Consider the following 14,628-nt stretch of genomic DNA (forward strand, 5'->3'; position numbering starts at 1 on the left):
AAAAAATTTATTCCCCCATACAAAATAAATAAGTATACATGTTTGGTATCCTTGCATCCACTATGATTCAATCTATAAAACTATATTAAAACTATATTATTATTTTTACCACAAGCCGAATTGCGTAAGTTAAATATTAAAAAAAAAAATAAAAGTAAAGAGAAACATAACTTTTACTTTCCTATTATCCCTGCAAAAAAGGGTTAATAAAAATTAATCAGTAAATTTCATAAATCTGAAAGCAATTCTAAAAGTGAGTAAAGTAAAAATTTTCCCATAAAAAATAAAACTTTTAAAAGGCTACATGGGCAAAAATAAATCACAGTATGACAGCATGGGCAGCATTGAAAATAGTATGGAAATAGCTTGGTCATTAAGGCCCCGAAAAAGCCAGTCACTAAGGGGTTAAATTAGGTTTACAGTTGACATCTCGGGAATGGGGGATGAATATAAATCTCTGCTCTTTGCGAAGAAGATGAATAATGAGGTGTTATTTCATGGTAACTATCACTGGTTTGATCTCTATTGTTCCTAAGTTGTTTTCCAGCTGCCTCCCATGGGAAGAGGTCGTCTGTTCTTGCTGATCTCTATTACTCTACTCTCTAGTTACTTACAGACGAAGTTTCCGCGTGCACAGAAGACATATTACCAATAATTTCCCCTGTCTATTGACTAACCTGCGCCTATTTAGGCAATTACTACTTACATTTAAACATATTCACCTGTACATAGTACAAGACATAAAAATAGCAAAATAAATATATAAATACTAAATAAATATTGATTCAGGAAATCAATATAGGAGCAAAAGAAATTGTATATAATAAAGAAAACAATGTTTTGTCTTGGTTTGGCTTGATGCTCTGTCACTTATACATCCATATAACCACTACAGACGATCACTGGCACAAGTATTATGTGACATACTTTACATGTTAACTTCAGTTTTATCAGTGTTGGTGTGCTCTCTTACAGTGAATCTGTACCCACAATCTCCCCCCAAACTACTTGTACCATAAGATAGCTGTTTTTATTCCGAGAACTGTCCTGGGGTCTGTCCGGCTGGTGATGGAGTTGTTGTCTTAAAAACAACTTTAAAACTGTCAGCGGTGTGTCAAACTGGCATGGCCTAGAGTACCCGTTCCCTAGGACTTTGCCGCCTCTCTGTTCCTACTCCCCGCCTTCCTCATCATTAGGAACGTCCCTGGTGGAATTCCTCTTCCTTGTCCTGTCAGTTCTGCGGCTCGCTACAATGCATGTGCAGTGGTTTGCAAACTCTGAAGAGGAGTAATCCCAGCCAGGGGCGTTCCTAATGACGAGGAGGGTGGATAAAAGGAACGGAGGGACGGCGCATCCAATGCAACCAGCTATCCAATGGTACATACGGTTAAGGGGGTACAGATTCACTTCACTTCACTGTTTCAAAGATCAATCAAGGATCCACACTCATGTAGTCACTTCATTATATGTGCTTAAATCTTGACCTATACTTTCTATACAGTTCTGGAAAGTCAATAATATAAAGATTCCATCCACATTTTTCAGTTGTTTTCTTATTTATTTATTTATTTATTTATTTATTTATTTTTTCATATTCCTTGCACTTTGACCAGGGCTTCCACCGCTCACATTCAAACGGAAAAATAAGAGGCTTATAACTCGAAATGTTGTATGGCAGATGGGGGGAATGGGAAGCTCACCTCCCTTTGAATGTAAGCCATAGAAGCCCTGGACAAAGTGCATGGAATATGAAAAAAGTAAATAAATAGGAAAACGACTATAAAACTTGAGTGGAGTCTTTATATTAATGACCAGAATTGCATAAAAAGTATAGCTCCAGATCTAAGCATATATAATGAAGTGAATATTAACTTTACCTCAAAGACCAGTGATTGGTTGATTGGTTGCAGTAGTCATGTGGATACATTGTACATCATGCTGTAAGAAAGTAAATAAAGCCTAATGGTAACCACTAGTGTTGAGTGAGCACTCAAACACTTGAGTACTCATTAAATAGGTTTGAGGGGGAGATGTAACTGACAGCTGAACTATTGTTTGGTCATCAGTTATTGAATCTGTACCTGAGCACCACTAAGTTTTAATGGCAGCTGAAGGCCCTATTCCACCAACAGATCTGACGACAGATTATCTGCCAAAGATTTGAATCCAAACCCAGGAAGGGATTTGAAAAGAGGAGAAATCCAGTCTTTCCTTTATGACCTGCTCTCTGTTTATAATCTGTTCCTGGGTTTGGCTTCAAATTTTTGGCAGATAATCTGTCGTCAGATCTGTTGGTGGAATAGGGCCTTTACAAAAGTAGCAAAGTAGAACTGTCTTTCTTCAAAGAGTTTGTCCTACAAAGAAATATTATACTTTTCTGTCAGGTTACACACAACAAAACTTTGTTTTTATCTTAAAAATGCTCTTATGCCTAGGCATTGCTGTTATATCATCGTCATAGTGCCCCCTGCTCTAATTCTGTTTCCTTCTCAGAATGTCCACCTAATGTATTCGTGGTCACACATGCTCAGTCGCTTAGGTCCTCTTGTACATGAGCACCAGAGTGGTTACTGCTATTGTTCAGGCCAGATACTAATATGAATAATCATTATCAGAGAAGTAGAAGACTTCTTCTCATTGGCAATGGACATTCTGACAAATAATCGAACAGACACAGAGGGGAAACCAAAAAAAGTCTGTAATAGCGATATCGAGACAGAGAATGATTATTTTTATTATTCTAATTGAATAAAATTCTATGCTCTGAATGATCTAACAGAGAAACATAATAAAACCCTCTAAATAATCTTATTTCTAATTATTCTACATGCAGATTAGGATTATAAAATAAAGGCATTAGGAATAGTTGATAAGAATAAATTGTCCATAGTCCTTAATTTTCTTAAGCGAGCACTTGAATGATCAAGTGCTTATTACTTGAGTCGAGCATTTTTCAATTTTACAACAAATCCCATTGGAATCAATGGGAGACACAAGTATTTGACCAGGAGCACCCTGCTCATTATTTCATTCTACTTTTTGTATATTGTGTCTTTCGAAGGGATGTTTAAATGAATTATATAAAAATTAGATTGAAAAAATGTAATGTGTTTCTAAAAGAGAGTCCTAACATGTCTTACAGAAACCTATTACATTATTTCATTATAATTTTTTTAAACAGTTTGTTTAAGCATTCCTTCAAAGAATAGCATATACAAAAATTTGAATGAGGCATGCTCCCTCAAAATAATATATATCCTATTACATATTTTTTTTTACTTCTAGTAAAAGTGAAATGACTCTGCTTACCTTTCCCCAAGCTACACAGCAAAGCTAAAAGTGAGCTGGAGACATTAAGAAATATCACCTTTTCGTATGCTACCGTGCAGTGTGACTAAATGGTAAGTTTAAACATATATTTGATCGCTTTATCTTAGTTTATTCATCTATAGTGCAATGTACAGCCATTGTTATTACTCACATTAGTCCCTGTGCACAATGGGGATCAAAACACTAATTCTAAATATACCTTTTTTTTTTTTTTTTTAGTGTGGAAACCACAGCACTAGGAGCACTAGGAGGAAACCCCTAAAAACATGGGGAGGTGAGAAGATACAAATTCCATGAAGCTGTTGCCCTTGTTAGCCCTGGCTAAGCGAGGTGCCGCTGAACAAACTAGTTTAAAATAATATATTTGGATCTATGCATGCTATGTATTCATGCTACAGTCTTGTGTCTTTGCCTGCCCTCTGACATATGTTCTAAAGCCAAATATTTCAAAAGTATTATAGGCTGCTTCAAAGATATCTCATGGTTTTTGAAAAGCCTTTAAGGTGGGTTCTTCAAAAAAAAAATTCAAGATCATGGACACAATGAACTTTAATTCCCTTCGCTTTATAAAGAGATTTCTTTTATCATTTGTAAAAAATTCACAGTAAACTGAACTATTTTATAAATATATATCCCATATAACTCCCATATAACCGTTAGATTTCCTATATGGTTTATTCATATTTGTTATAGTAGTATATTACGCCAGTGCAGATCACCATCACCATCCTTCACCAGTCACCAGTCACCATCCTTTGATATGTCAACTGCACTTCTAAATCTGGGATTTTGACCAATAGTACCTAGCAAGTGATGAGGGTTAATATGTTATCTTTTTAGAATGAGGACTTCTGCCTGGTGACTCCAAATGGTGCCTACTGACCTACCCTACATCATCTTAGAATTAAAGGAATACTGCCATACTATGGCATCACTTTTTGTGAGAATACAGTAAGTAACGTATGGGACACATAGACTTTTATAAGTGTTATACAATGACTGTATACTACAGCAAAACTGTACAGAGACAATTATGTCATATCTATAGGATATACCATTAAAATCTGATAGATGACTGTCCACCTCTAGGACCCAAGCTACCAGCTGAATGGGGGACTGCAGCTTGTAGATCCTTAGATTTTAATGCCTACCTTGCTTGGTGAATTAGTGCTCCCCAAATATGAGGAAAATTAGTGTTCAATTCCCTAGATTTTGATGGCTGCCTCACCAGATAGTTCACCATCCTCTCAAAAGATAAGGGCCTATTGAATGTCGGTTTGGGTTTGGACGAACTAACTGTGAGTTTGTTGGTCTCTAGTTATGACCTTGTCTCACTAATGGTAATGGTACTATGTAAACCCACAATTCTGTTCCCACGGTGAAACAAATGCCGATAGTTTGATAGGTCTGCTCAACAATAGTCAACAACAGTGAGCATTGCTTCACAAGGTCTATTATTGTGTTAAATTGGTTAACGAGAGATTGGAATCCTTAACTTAGGAAAGGTAAAGATGGACAAATCTTTTAATGATATATATATATATATATATATATATATGATATAAAGATGTTTGTTAAAAAAAGACGTAGCTTTCTCCATCACAAGCTTGATTTTGTGTGAATTACTAGTATACATTGTTTTAAATAATAATTGAATTCAAACTGAAAAATACCACAAATTTCGCCTTCATCAGATCCATCGGGACAATCTCTTCTCCCATTGCATAGCTTCTCAGGCTGCAGGCAGATGGAGGTATCGTTAGCACAGGGGTATTTGGGTGGTCCACACATATAACCTTCGCAATTATCCTCATCAGAATGGTCGTCACAATCAATATCGCCATCACATACCCATGCATTGCTAATGCATCTCCCTTGGGAAACAGAAATAACAGAAATGTTAGTAGGTAGATTTTTTCTTTTTTTATGTTTTTGTGCCTCTAACATATTATTGCAATTTTAATTGTAAAGGTTGAACTCGTACCCCAGACATGTACATGGTTTTAAAAAATTTAGAAATGTAAAGATATGACAGTAAAGGCCTGTAATGCTGTACAGAAACTGCCTGTTAGTTCTTAATGGGACTCTCAACATAATTCCATTCTTAAAACAATGTTATTTTATAAGAAGCCACTTAAAGTGCATGTTTAACCTAGATTTTTAGCGATTAAAGCCAGATAAAGATACATGTTTTTTCCTGTCTCTATTTTCTGTTTATATATTTTTCTATATTCACTTTTATTTAGTACATTATTAAAGAGACAGCTATTTTACCAGAGCTGGGTTTATAGAAATTATCCAGAAATAGGGGGTGAAAAAACATGGCTGCTTTCTCCTAGAAACAACAATTTTTTTGTTCTCAATTTGGGTGTGAGTTTTGCAGCACAGTTCTATTGACGTGAATGAAGCTGATCAGTTCATTAATGAACTTGATATACCTCTTTAACCTACAGTATCAGGTTATAACTTCATTAAGGTGATCACTAGAGATGAGCGCAACTCATTGAGTCTGACAGTTTGGCATTTAAATACCGGTGGCTGAAGATCTTGGATACAGCCCTAGGGAGTCCAGGAAAACATGGATATATACTGTGGGCCCTATTCTATAGGACAATTGTCATTCGAAAAAACTAATTGAACATAATTGAACATAATTGTTTCGTGTAATAGCAGACGATTAAGCAACCAATGATAAAACGTTGGTCGCTTGATAAAATTTGGACCTATTTTTATAGTTGATCGTTTGCAAATAATTTGTGCATCCTAAGTACCGATCACCGTTCCATGTAATTGGATGAAAAATTTCAGGTCAATCGTCATAGTGGTAGTTTAAGACAGTTTATTGTTGAAAAAGCGTTTTGTGGAATAGGACCCTATGACTTCTTAGGGCTGCATCCAACTTCTTTATGGTCCGTTTACATGAAGCGATAATTTGCCCTATCAATCTTTTAACAATTTTGAAGCAATAATTTGTTTTTTATAATGATCAGCGTTAAGACAAATTAATCGTTGGGATAATAGTTAGAATTTTTTTTACAAAAATCGTTATTGCGATCGTTTTTAAGATCACTTAAGCACATTTCACACATAGGGTGAATCTTTGAAAAACTGTTTACACGAAGTGATCTGCGAATTTTTAGCGAACGACCAACAACGATTTGAAAACATGTTGAAAGATCCCAATGAATGATTTTTCGCTCGTCGCTTGATCGTTCGCTGTGTTTCCACAAGCCGATTATCGCTCAAATGCGATCGTTATTGCAAAAATTTGAACCCTAATCGTTCCATGTAAACGCACCATTAGACACCCGTATAAAAATTCCAAATGATCGGACTCAAGTTGTGCTAATCTCTAGTGTTTTCCATTCAACATATCATCTTCCGATCGGCCTCTTGAATAATGATGCTCCCTGTATAACACGTCTTCGGTAACTTTTGCATCCATCAGTGACATGTATAAGAGACGTGTAAGTAATGCAGAACTTGCCTAAGGATGCACTTATATGAGCAGGTAATCGGTCATACGCAAAGGCAAAGGAACAAAGGAGCAAAATATTCACTTAATGTAGAATTAAAGTGACAGCGACTAGCAATAAAACGATCATCGAATGCGTGAAAAATCATTTATGCAAAAATACATATAACGCATAAAGGAATTACAGTAGAGGTGACATCAAAATGTAAAATAAACAGCAAATAATAGAAATACTGTCATGATCTTAACTACTGAGTATTCGATTTACAAAAAAAAAAAATTTCATCACTTTTTTTTATTTTTTGTTCTTTCATGTCGGACCGGCAGTGACAAGACTTGAGTTTTGTTGACATATGTTTCATCTCTAATATCAATCATTGCACATCTTCCGGAAAAAAGAGAGGGAAAAAAATTAAATTGTCTTGTCCTAGAAGTATCACATTTGAATTACAAATTGTTTTATTATGCAAAAAAGATGATATTTTATCCCGCAAAGCAATTCAGCGAAGTAAATCAGCTTAATTAAATCCATTTTACTTCCCAGCATCTAAGGAAGGAAAATGAGATATGGCTTTTTATTTCTTGACTTTGTTGGGCAGATGTGTACTGTACATTGGGAACACTGTGTCAAGAAGAGGGACTAAAAAGTTTTTATAACATTGAATAATTTCATTCTTATTTTCTTTGTGTATTTTGCTTCTATTACTTAGTCAGGTTTTTTTTTACTATTGTATGACTTGAACCTAAGAGAATGCAGTCATTTGAACTGGTTATAACTTTACAGCAGCTGAACCTAATGGCCCTATTACCAATCAATTATCGGCCGTTATTGACCCATTGAAGCCGATAATTGTTTGGTGTAATAGTGCCTGGTATAAGACCACAAACAGCCGACAAGCATGTCGTCGACTGATCGCAGTCCCTTCAACAGGTTGAAAAATCAGGATCACTATAGCGACGGTTTATTGCCCATGACTCTGTTTAATTGTAGCAGCAGACAGATGCTCTCTTCAATGGGCCACGCTTACAATCTAAGAATCCTCCCCGCTCACTGTGCATGTAATTGCACAGGCAGGGAGTGGGGAGCAAGGAGGAGGCGAGCGCTGATCTGACCGTTCAGCGATTGCTTCCTCTTCTAGATCATGCCTTGTAATACGGCCCTAAGAAGTCTAAGGGTATCCATATACTTAGCTATTGGCAGAAAGCTTGTTGTAGAAGTGGTTCTAATGTGAATTGTAGCCATTTAAAGAGGTATTGCCATGTTAATAAGTCATAACCTATCCACTGAATAGGGAATATCATGCTGATCGGTGGGACTCCCACCAATTTCCTTAGAATGAATGGTGTGCTAGGCGACCAAACATTGCCTAGCACTCGACTCGGAAATATCCTGTGGTCCCATAAAGAATAAAAGGAGTGCTGTCCATGAACTCCATTATATCTCCATTCTCTAAATCTACACGGATTCAAGTGGTAGGAGTCCCATTGATCAGCTTGCTGTCTCCCATCCTGTGAATAGAAAATAACTTAAAGGCCCAAATAGAAGAAAGAGAGATTGGCACTATTGCCATGTGAACAGAGTCCTATTAGGATGCTAATGTATTCTGCCAATAGTCATTAAGTGGGGTGCTCACTCCAAAAATACTTGAGAATTCAGTCGTATAACAGTAAACAAAAAGAAATATTTGTCTGAAGAAGCATGCTGACGCACGCAAAACAGCTGTCACATTTACTGCATGGTGCTGGCATCCTGGCCGTCCGTCATACTATGATTGATTTTAATGAATTTAAATAAAACTCACGTTTTATAGTGAGTGCCCAACCAAATATTTCTTTTTTTCTGTTAAATATCTTTAAGGGATACTCCACATTCTTCCATTTTCTTTTAATCAACTGGTATCAGAAAGTTATGTAGATTTTAAAATACTACTATTAAAAAAATTTCCAGTCTTTCATACTTATCAGCTGCTTTATGTTCTGCAGGAAGTGGTGTATTCTTTCCAGTCTGACACAGTGCTCTCTGCTGCCACCTCTGTCCATGTCAGGAACTGTACAGAGCAGAAGAGGTTTTCTATGGGGATTTGCTACTGCTCTGGACACATGGACAGAGGTAACAGCAGAGAGCACTGTGTTAGACTGGAAAGAATACACCACTTCCTGCAGGACATACAGCAGCTGATAACTACTGGAAGACTGGAGATTTTTCAATGTAAGTTGATTACAAATTTGTATTACTAACACCAGTTATTTTTTTTTTCCATCTTAAATTAGATTTAATTATCTCTTTAAGGTTTCTTTTTGATTTGTTTTCAAACATGTTTCAGTATTTAAATTATTTACTAATTGTAAGGGAAGTTAGGTATTTTAAATTGATATACTGAAATAGTTTCCACCTAACAGCTGATTTATTATGGTAGCAGCCCAACTATATGGTTGTAGCCAATAATAACAATCATCATCATCCTTAAATCCTCTGGATTGCAGCCTCTTGCTTTTGCAGCAGCCAACAAGAGAGAAGTAAGACTCGGTGCTTGTATGACTTAACGCAAAGTTTCGAAGAACCAGAAAACAAGAAATTGATTTCTCTCCAATTGCTGCTTCAGTGAGTTTGTAAAGGCAGTTTTGGCTTGTATATTGTGTCAGGTCAATTGCCTAGAAAGTCACCTGGGACAGAGACGAGTTGTAAAGCAGAAGTTGGAGACACAATTAGTCTATACACAGAGCATACACTTCAGAAAGGCTTCCTAAATGAAACCAGCTTGTTGTGGAGCAGAGAGCGATATCTCCCTATAATAACAAGGCTTCGGCATACAGAGGCATGGGGAGCCCTCAGCTACACTAACAGTTCAGCAATCACACAGACTCCGTGTAATTAGTGCAAACCCCTTAAATGAATATTCACTCTTCTAATTATTTCTAAATTGCCCACTGAGAATTTTCCTAAAGGAAACCCAGATCCGGCGACTAACAATGTAATGAGCTTTTTATTTATTTATTTTTAGATTATTTTAGGGATTACAATTACTATTCTAACAAAAAAAGGAGAAAAAAAAGAGTAAATTCTCTATTTCCATTACAAGTATTATAAATAAATTATTTTCAAAGGGCTCGTGCACACAGATTATGTGGGCAACTGTCACAGAAAAAAGCTGACGTACTGCTGGTGGACTATTTAGTTTAAAGGGGTATTCCAAGAAAAGCAACTTTTCCCCTATCCACAGGTGGGGAAAGATAGGAAATGGTGTGTGTCTATGGGGGGGCACCTTTGTACCCTCCACCGATCTTCATATTGGGCTGTACCCCGGTTTCTGTGTTATGAGTACAGCTGCTGTTACAGCACGTGACCCCCTGGATCTATTCATTCCTATGGAGCGACCGAAAGAGCCAAGTAAGCCAGATGAGCACTGTACTTTGCTCTTTCCGTTAGCTCCATAGAAATAAATAGAGCCACGTACCGTATCTGCGTCTCTATTCATTACCCAGAAGCTGGGGCCCAATAAGGAGTTCAGTGGGGGAGGGGACAGAAGTTGGACTCCCTGCCGAATACCTACCTATGCTGTGGATAGGGGAAAAGTGGATTTTCTTGGAATACCTCTTTAATGTACACACTGTATTCTATTACTGATATAGTTTTGCCCCTTTTCCAAACATATACTGTATATGTGTGGGAACCAAAGTGTGGTCTGCCTCACTTTGAGTCCCACACTACATTTTGGAAATGGACTGAATGTAGTCAATAGTATTATTATGTGTGCGGTAGACCATGATTGGTCCATTAAACTCAATAGGCCCACTGTGAGAGAATCATATGAGTACTGGCAAAGTAAAAACAAATACTATATTTGAATGGGTCCTAAAAGGCATATTGGCCTCTAAGTATTAAAGGTTCTAGGATCTCATCAGCAACTAAATCATGCATCTTGATGGACCTTTTTTGATCACCAGGTTAATACAACTCCCATAGACTATAGTGGTAGTCTCATGTGGTTTTATAAATGGGCACAGTTACTCTATTTCATAGGGACATATCAATAGTTATATTAGTCATGGTCTGAGTGTTCATGACCAATGCAGTGTTTACATGGAGCGATAATTCACCGTTCGGAAAAAAAAAATTGAAAAAAATATATTGTTTGAAAAAAATCGTTATTGCGTTTGTTTTAAGGTCGCTTAAGCCCATCTCGCACATAGGGTGAATCGGTGAAAGACGGTTTACACGAAGCGATCTGCGAATTTTAAGTGAACGACCAACAACGATTTGAGAACTTGTTGAAAGATCACAAAGAACAATTACTGTCTGTATTACACAAGGGGTTTGATACTAAGAGTACTTTATTACATTTGGGGTATAACAGTGAGGGTTAATACTGGGTGCTGTTTTATAATGGGGGTATAATAGTGAGGGTTAAAACTGGGTGCTGTTTTATAATGGGGGTATAATAGTGAGGGTTAATACTGGGTGCTGTTTTATAATGGGGGTATAATAGTGGGGGTTAAAGCTGGCTGCTGTATTACAATGGGGATCTGCATTTATGGCTCGCATTACAATAGGGCCTAGGATCTGATTAGGGTCTGTATGACATTGAGAGTCTAAATCTAGGGCTCTGAGGTCTAAGCTTAGGGTCGAGACTAATTTTGGGGCAAATTCAGTCTTGGTGGTTAGGGCAGCATTTGAGTAAATATGGCCCTGAATGCATTTTACCACCTTATTTAGATGCTTATGTTTATTGATGATTGCTGAACGTTTTGGTTGGTCCAAATGCAAATACTCAGCTTTTAGCTCCTGCTGTCTAGATTCAGCCCTAGAAAGTCCTGGAAAGCATGAATATATCAATAGGCCACAGTCTGTATTCATGTTTTCTTTACAGACCTACGGCTGAATCCAACTTCTCCAGCTACCGGGGGTCAAATGCTGAGCACTCTGGTTCAGCAGGTTCACTTGTCACTTCTTATATTAGCAATACGTAGAAAACAAGTAGATGGCACCGCCTCAGTTTCATGCATGGCAATCGCTACGGTAGACCGCCAACAACTTAACAACCCAGGTGGTGCTCAATAATGAACAAAGATATTCAGGTAATGCAAATATGAAGAAAAAAGATGGCACTCACCATCAGGGTCTATTCATCTGGCTTTATTGAACATCTGAGGATCGTGGGGAGGAAGGAGTCAGGTGACTGCAGTTTCCCTGTGAAACGCCACTTTGGTTAGACAAAGCGGCATTCCGACGCAAAACTGCGGTCACCGGACTCCTTCCTCCCCCGATTCTCAGATGTTCAATAAAGCCGGATGAATAGACATTGATGGTGAGTGCCATCTTTTTCCTTCACATTTGCACTACTTATATTAGTCATTGCAACCTACAGAGAAAAGATTACAGAAGCACAAGCATCTCTTGGTTCTGTTGTACATGCAAACATGTCACTTGTGCAGTAAAGAACCCAGTGATGTCATTGACGTAAATGCTTTAAGACCTATTATTGGACAGGGTTGTCCTCTATTATACGCACTGTGTACACGGCCCCCAATGCACATTTTCTGTGTAAAACCTTGCATTGATTTCGAAGCATGCCTTGTACAACACATGACATCTGGTAATTACAGAGACTGATGGCTTTAACATTTTATTATGTAGATATATGCATTTAATGGAATGATCCAGTGGAATCACCAGTCCTTGTCACTTGACATCTCGATTAGAACTCATAGGCAATCAACAAGAAACAGCCGGCAATGAGCCTAATGTCTGATTTAGGAAAGAGCTCGTGTCAGGTAAATTGGCCATATCCCAGAGAAAATTGATGTTATTTTCACAACAACCTTGCCTGTTCCCTATAATCTGGTTTACCGGAGAACATTTTTGTTGATTTTTTTTTTTTTTCCTTTTTCTGTGCCTTTGTTTAACCTTAATGGGAAATTTTTTTTAATTCTTCTTGAATGGTTGGATGGAAAAAAACATAAGAAAAAAAAACATAATGAGTGTGGGCGGCTAAGATACAGTATATTATCAAATAACACATATACTTTGATTAAGATAAATTCATCTCTGTCAGGAGGCATATTCCGTTATATTATTAGATGTTTGTTTTTTCCTATAGAATTTATTAGGAGCGGTTGTATCACAGAGCAGTTGTGCATATATGGCATACATCCAGATATTGGTCGGTAAGGAGTTTATAGTATGTGACTTGATTTCTGCAAAGTTAATAAACTAAAGCTGCTTAAAGCCTGAAAGATTTCCTCCTGATCTGATGAGGGTTCGGATATTCTTGTGATCACAAAGCTTGACAGAACAGGGGCCTACAGAAATTGATATTTACTACAAGGTTCAGTGAACAAGTTGAAGAAGGGCCTGGATGCTTTTCTTAAAAAATTCAAGTTACAAGTTATGGTTATAAGATTTCTGGAGGTCTGGTATTGATACAGGGATTATTTCTAATTGTCATTAAAATATTTTTTCCCTATTACTTAGCATTTCCATCCTCCTCTTAAAGGGGTACTCCTAAACTTTTTTTTTTTTTTTTAAAGAACTGGTGTTATGAGGTTATACAGGTTTGTAAATTCTGATTTATAGAATCTGCCCGGAACAAATCCCCATAGAAAATCTCTTTTGCTCTGGGCTATTCCTGTCATAGACAGAGGTGGCAGCAGGGAGCACTGTATCTGACTGGAAAAAAAAATACATAACTTCCTGCAGGACATATAGCAACTGATAAGTACTGGAAAACTCAAGATTTCTTAAAAGAAGTAATTTACAAACTTGCATAACTTTCTGACATCAGTTAATATGAAAACATTTTTTTTTTATAATAGTTTATAAGGTTAAAAAGATAGAACCAATCAAGTCCAACCCACAACATGGCTGTGGTGATCAAGAGAAAGGAAAGAACCCTTAAAGGCCCTTCTAAGAACCTTTTTAATGAACCAAAGATTGGCCAAATTTGAACAAATGCTTTTTTTGTAGGTTTTTTTTTTTTTTATTATTATTATTTTTTGCCTTAGTTTAACCTTAATGAAAATGTATTTTTTTCTCAAGTGGTTGGATGGAAAAAACATAAGGAAAAAAAAAAAAAATATATAATGAGTGTGGGCGGCTACACTAAGATACAGTATATTATCAAATAATATATTTACTTTGAAGGAGATAAATTCATCTGTCAGGAGGCATGTTCTGTTTTATTATAAATTTTTTTGTCCTATAGAATTTATTAGGAGCGGTTGTATCACAGAGCAGTTGTGCATATATGGCGTACATTCAGATATTGTTCGGTAAGGAGTTTATAGTATGTGACTTGATTTCTGCAAAGTTAATAAACTAAAGCTGCTTAAAGCCTAAAAGATTTTCTCCTGATCTGATGAGGGTTCGGATAGTCTTGTGATCACGAAGCTTGACAGAACAGGGGCCTACAGAAATTGATATTTACTACGAGGTTCATTGAATGGGTTAAAGAGAAGCCTGGATGCTTTTCTTGAAAAATTCTAGTTATAAGTTATGGTATTAGAATTCTGGAGGTCGGGTATTGATCCAGGGATTAGTTCTAATTGTTGCAAAGACATATTTCCCTATTACCTAGCATTGGCAGTTCCTGACATGGACCCGGCCGGTGTTACGGAAGATCATCCCTGCCAGTACTGCAGTAATTGCAGGATGATCTTCATTTTTGGTGAATTCGGATGTGGGCACATCCGTGTGCGCCCGCATCCCAATTCATGGCTGAACACAAGCCACACTTTCCATTGTGTGAAAAATTGTCAGTTTTTCGTAAAGCCAGATGGAATCTCTGCAGGAGCGTATACTAAGCGTATATGCTCCGGACGGCATT

At 37.0% G+C, this 14,628-nt stretch overlaps 1 protein-coding gene across 1 annotated transcript in view; it reads right to left on the reverse strand.

Moving 5' to 3' along the window:
- LRP1B (LDL receptor related protein 1B) overlaps positions 1-14,628 on the reverse strand; it is a 631,601-nt gene that overhangs the window by 398,418 nt on the left and 218,555 nt on the right. The window contains exon 20 of the mRNA XM_069982660.1: positions 5,004-5,204. Coding sequence (XP_069838761.1) covers positions 5,004-5,204 — 201 coding nt within the window. The remainder of the gene's footprint in view (positions 1-5,003; positions 5,205-14,628) is intronic.

This window comes from Dendropsophus ebraccatus, chromosome 9 (assembly GCF_027789765.1).
Source record: "Dendropsophus ebraccatus isolate aDenEbr1 chromosome 9, aDenEbr1.pat, whole genome shotgun sequence".
In the NCBI taxonomy this organism is placed as follows: Eukaryota; Metazoa; Chordata; class Amphibia; order Anura; family Hylidae; genus Dendropsophus; species Dendropsophus ebraccatus.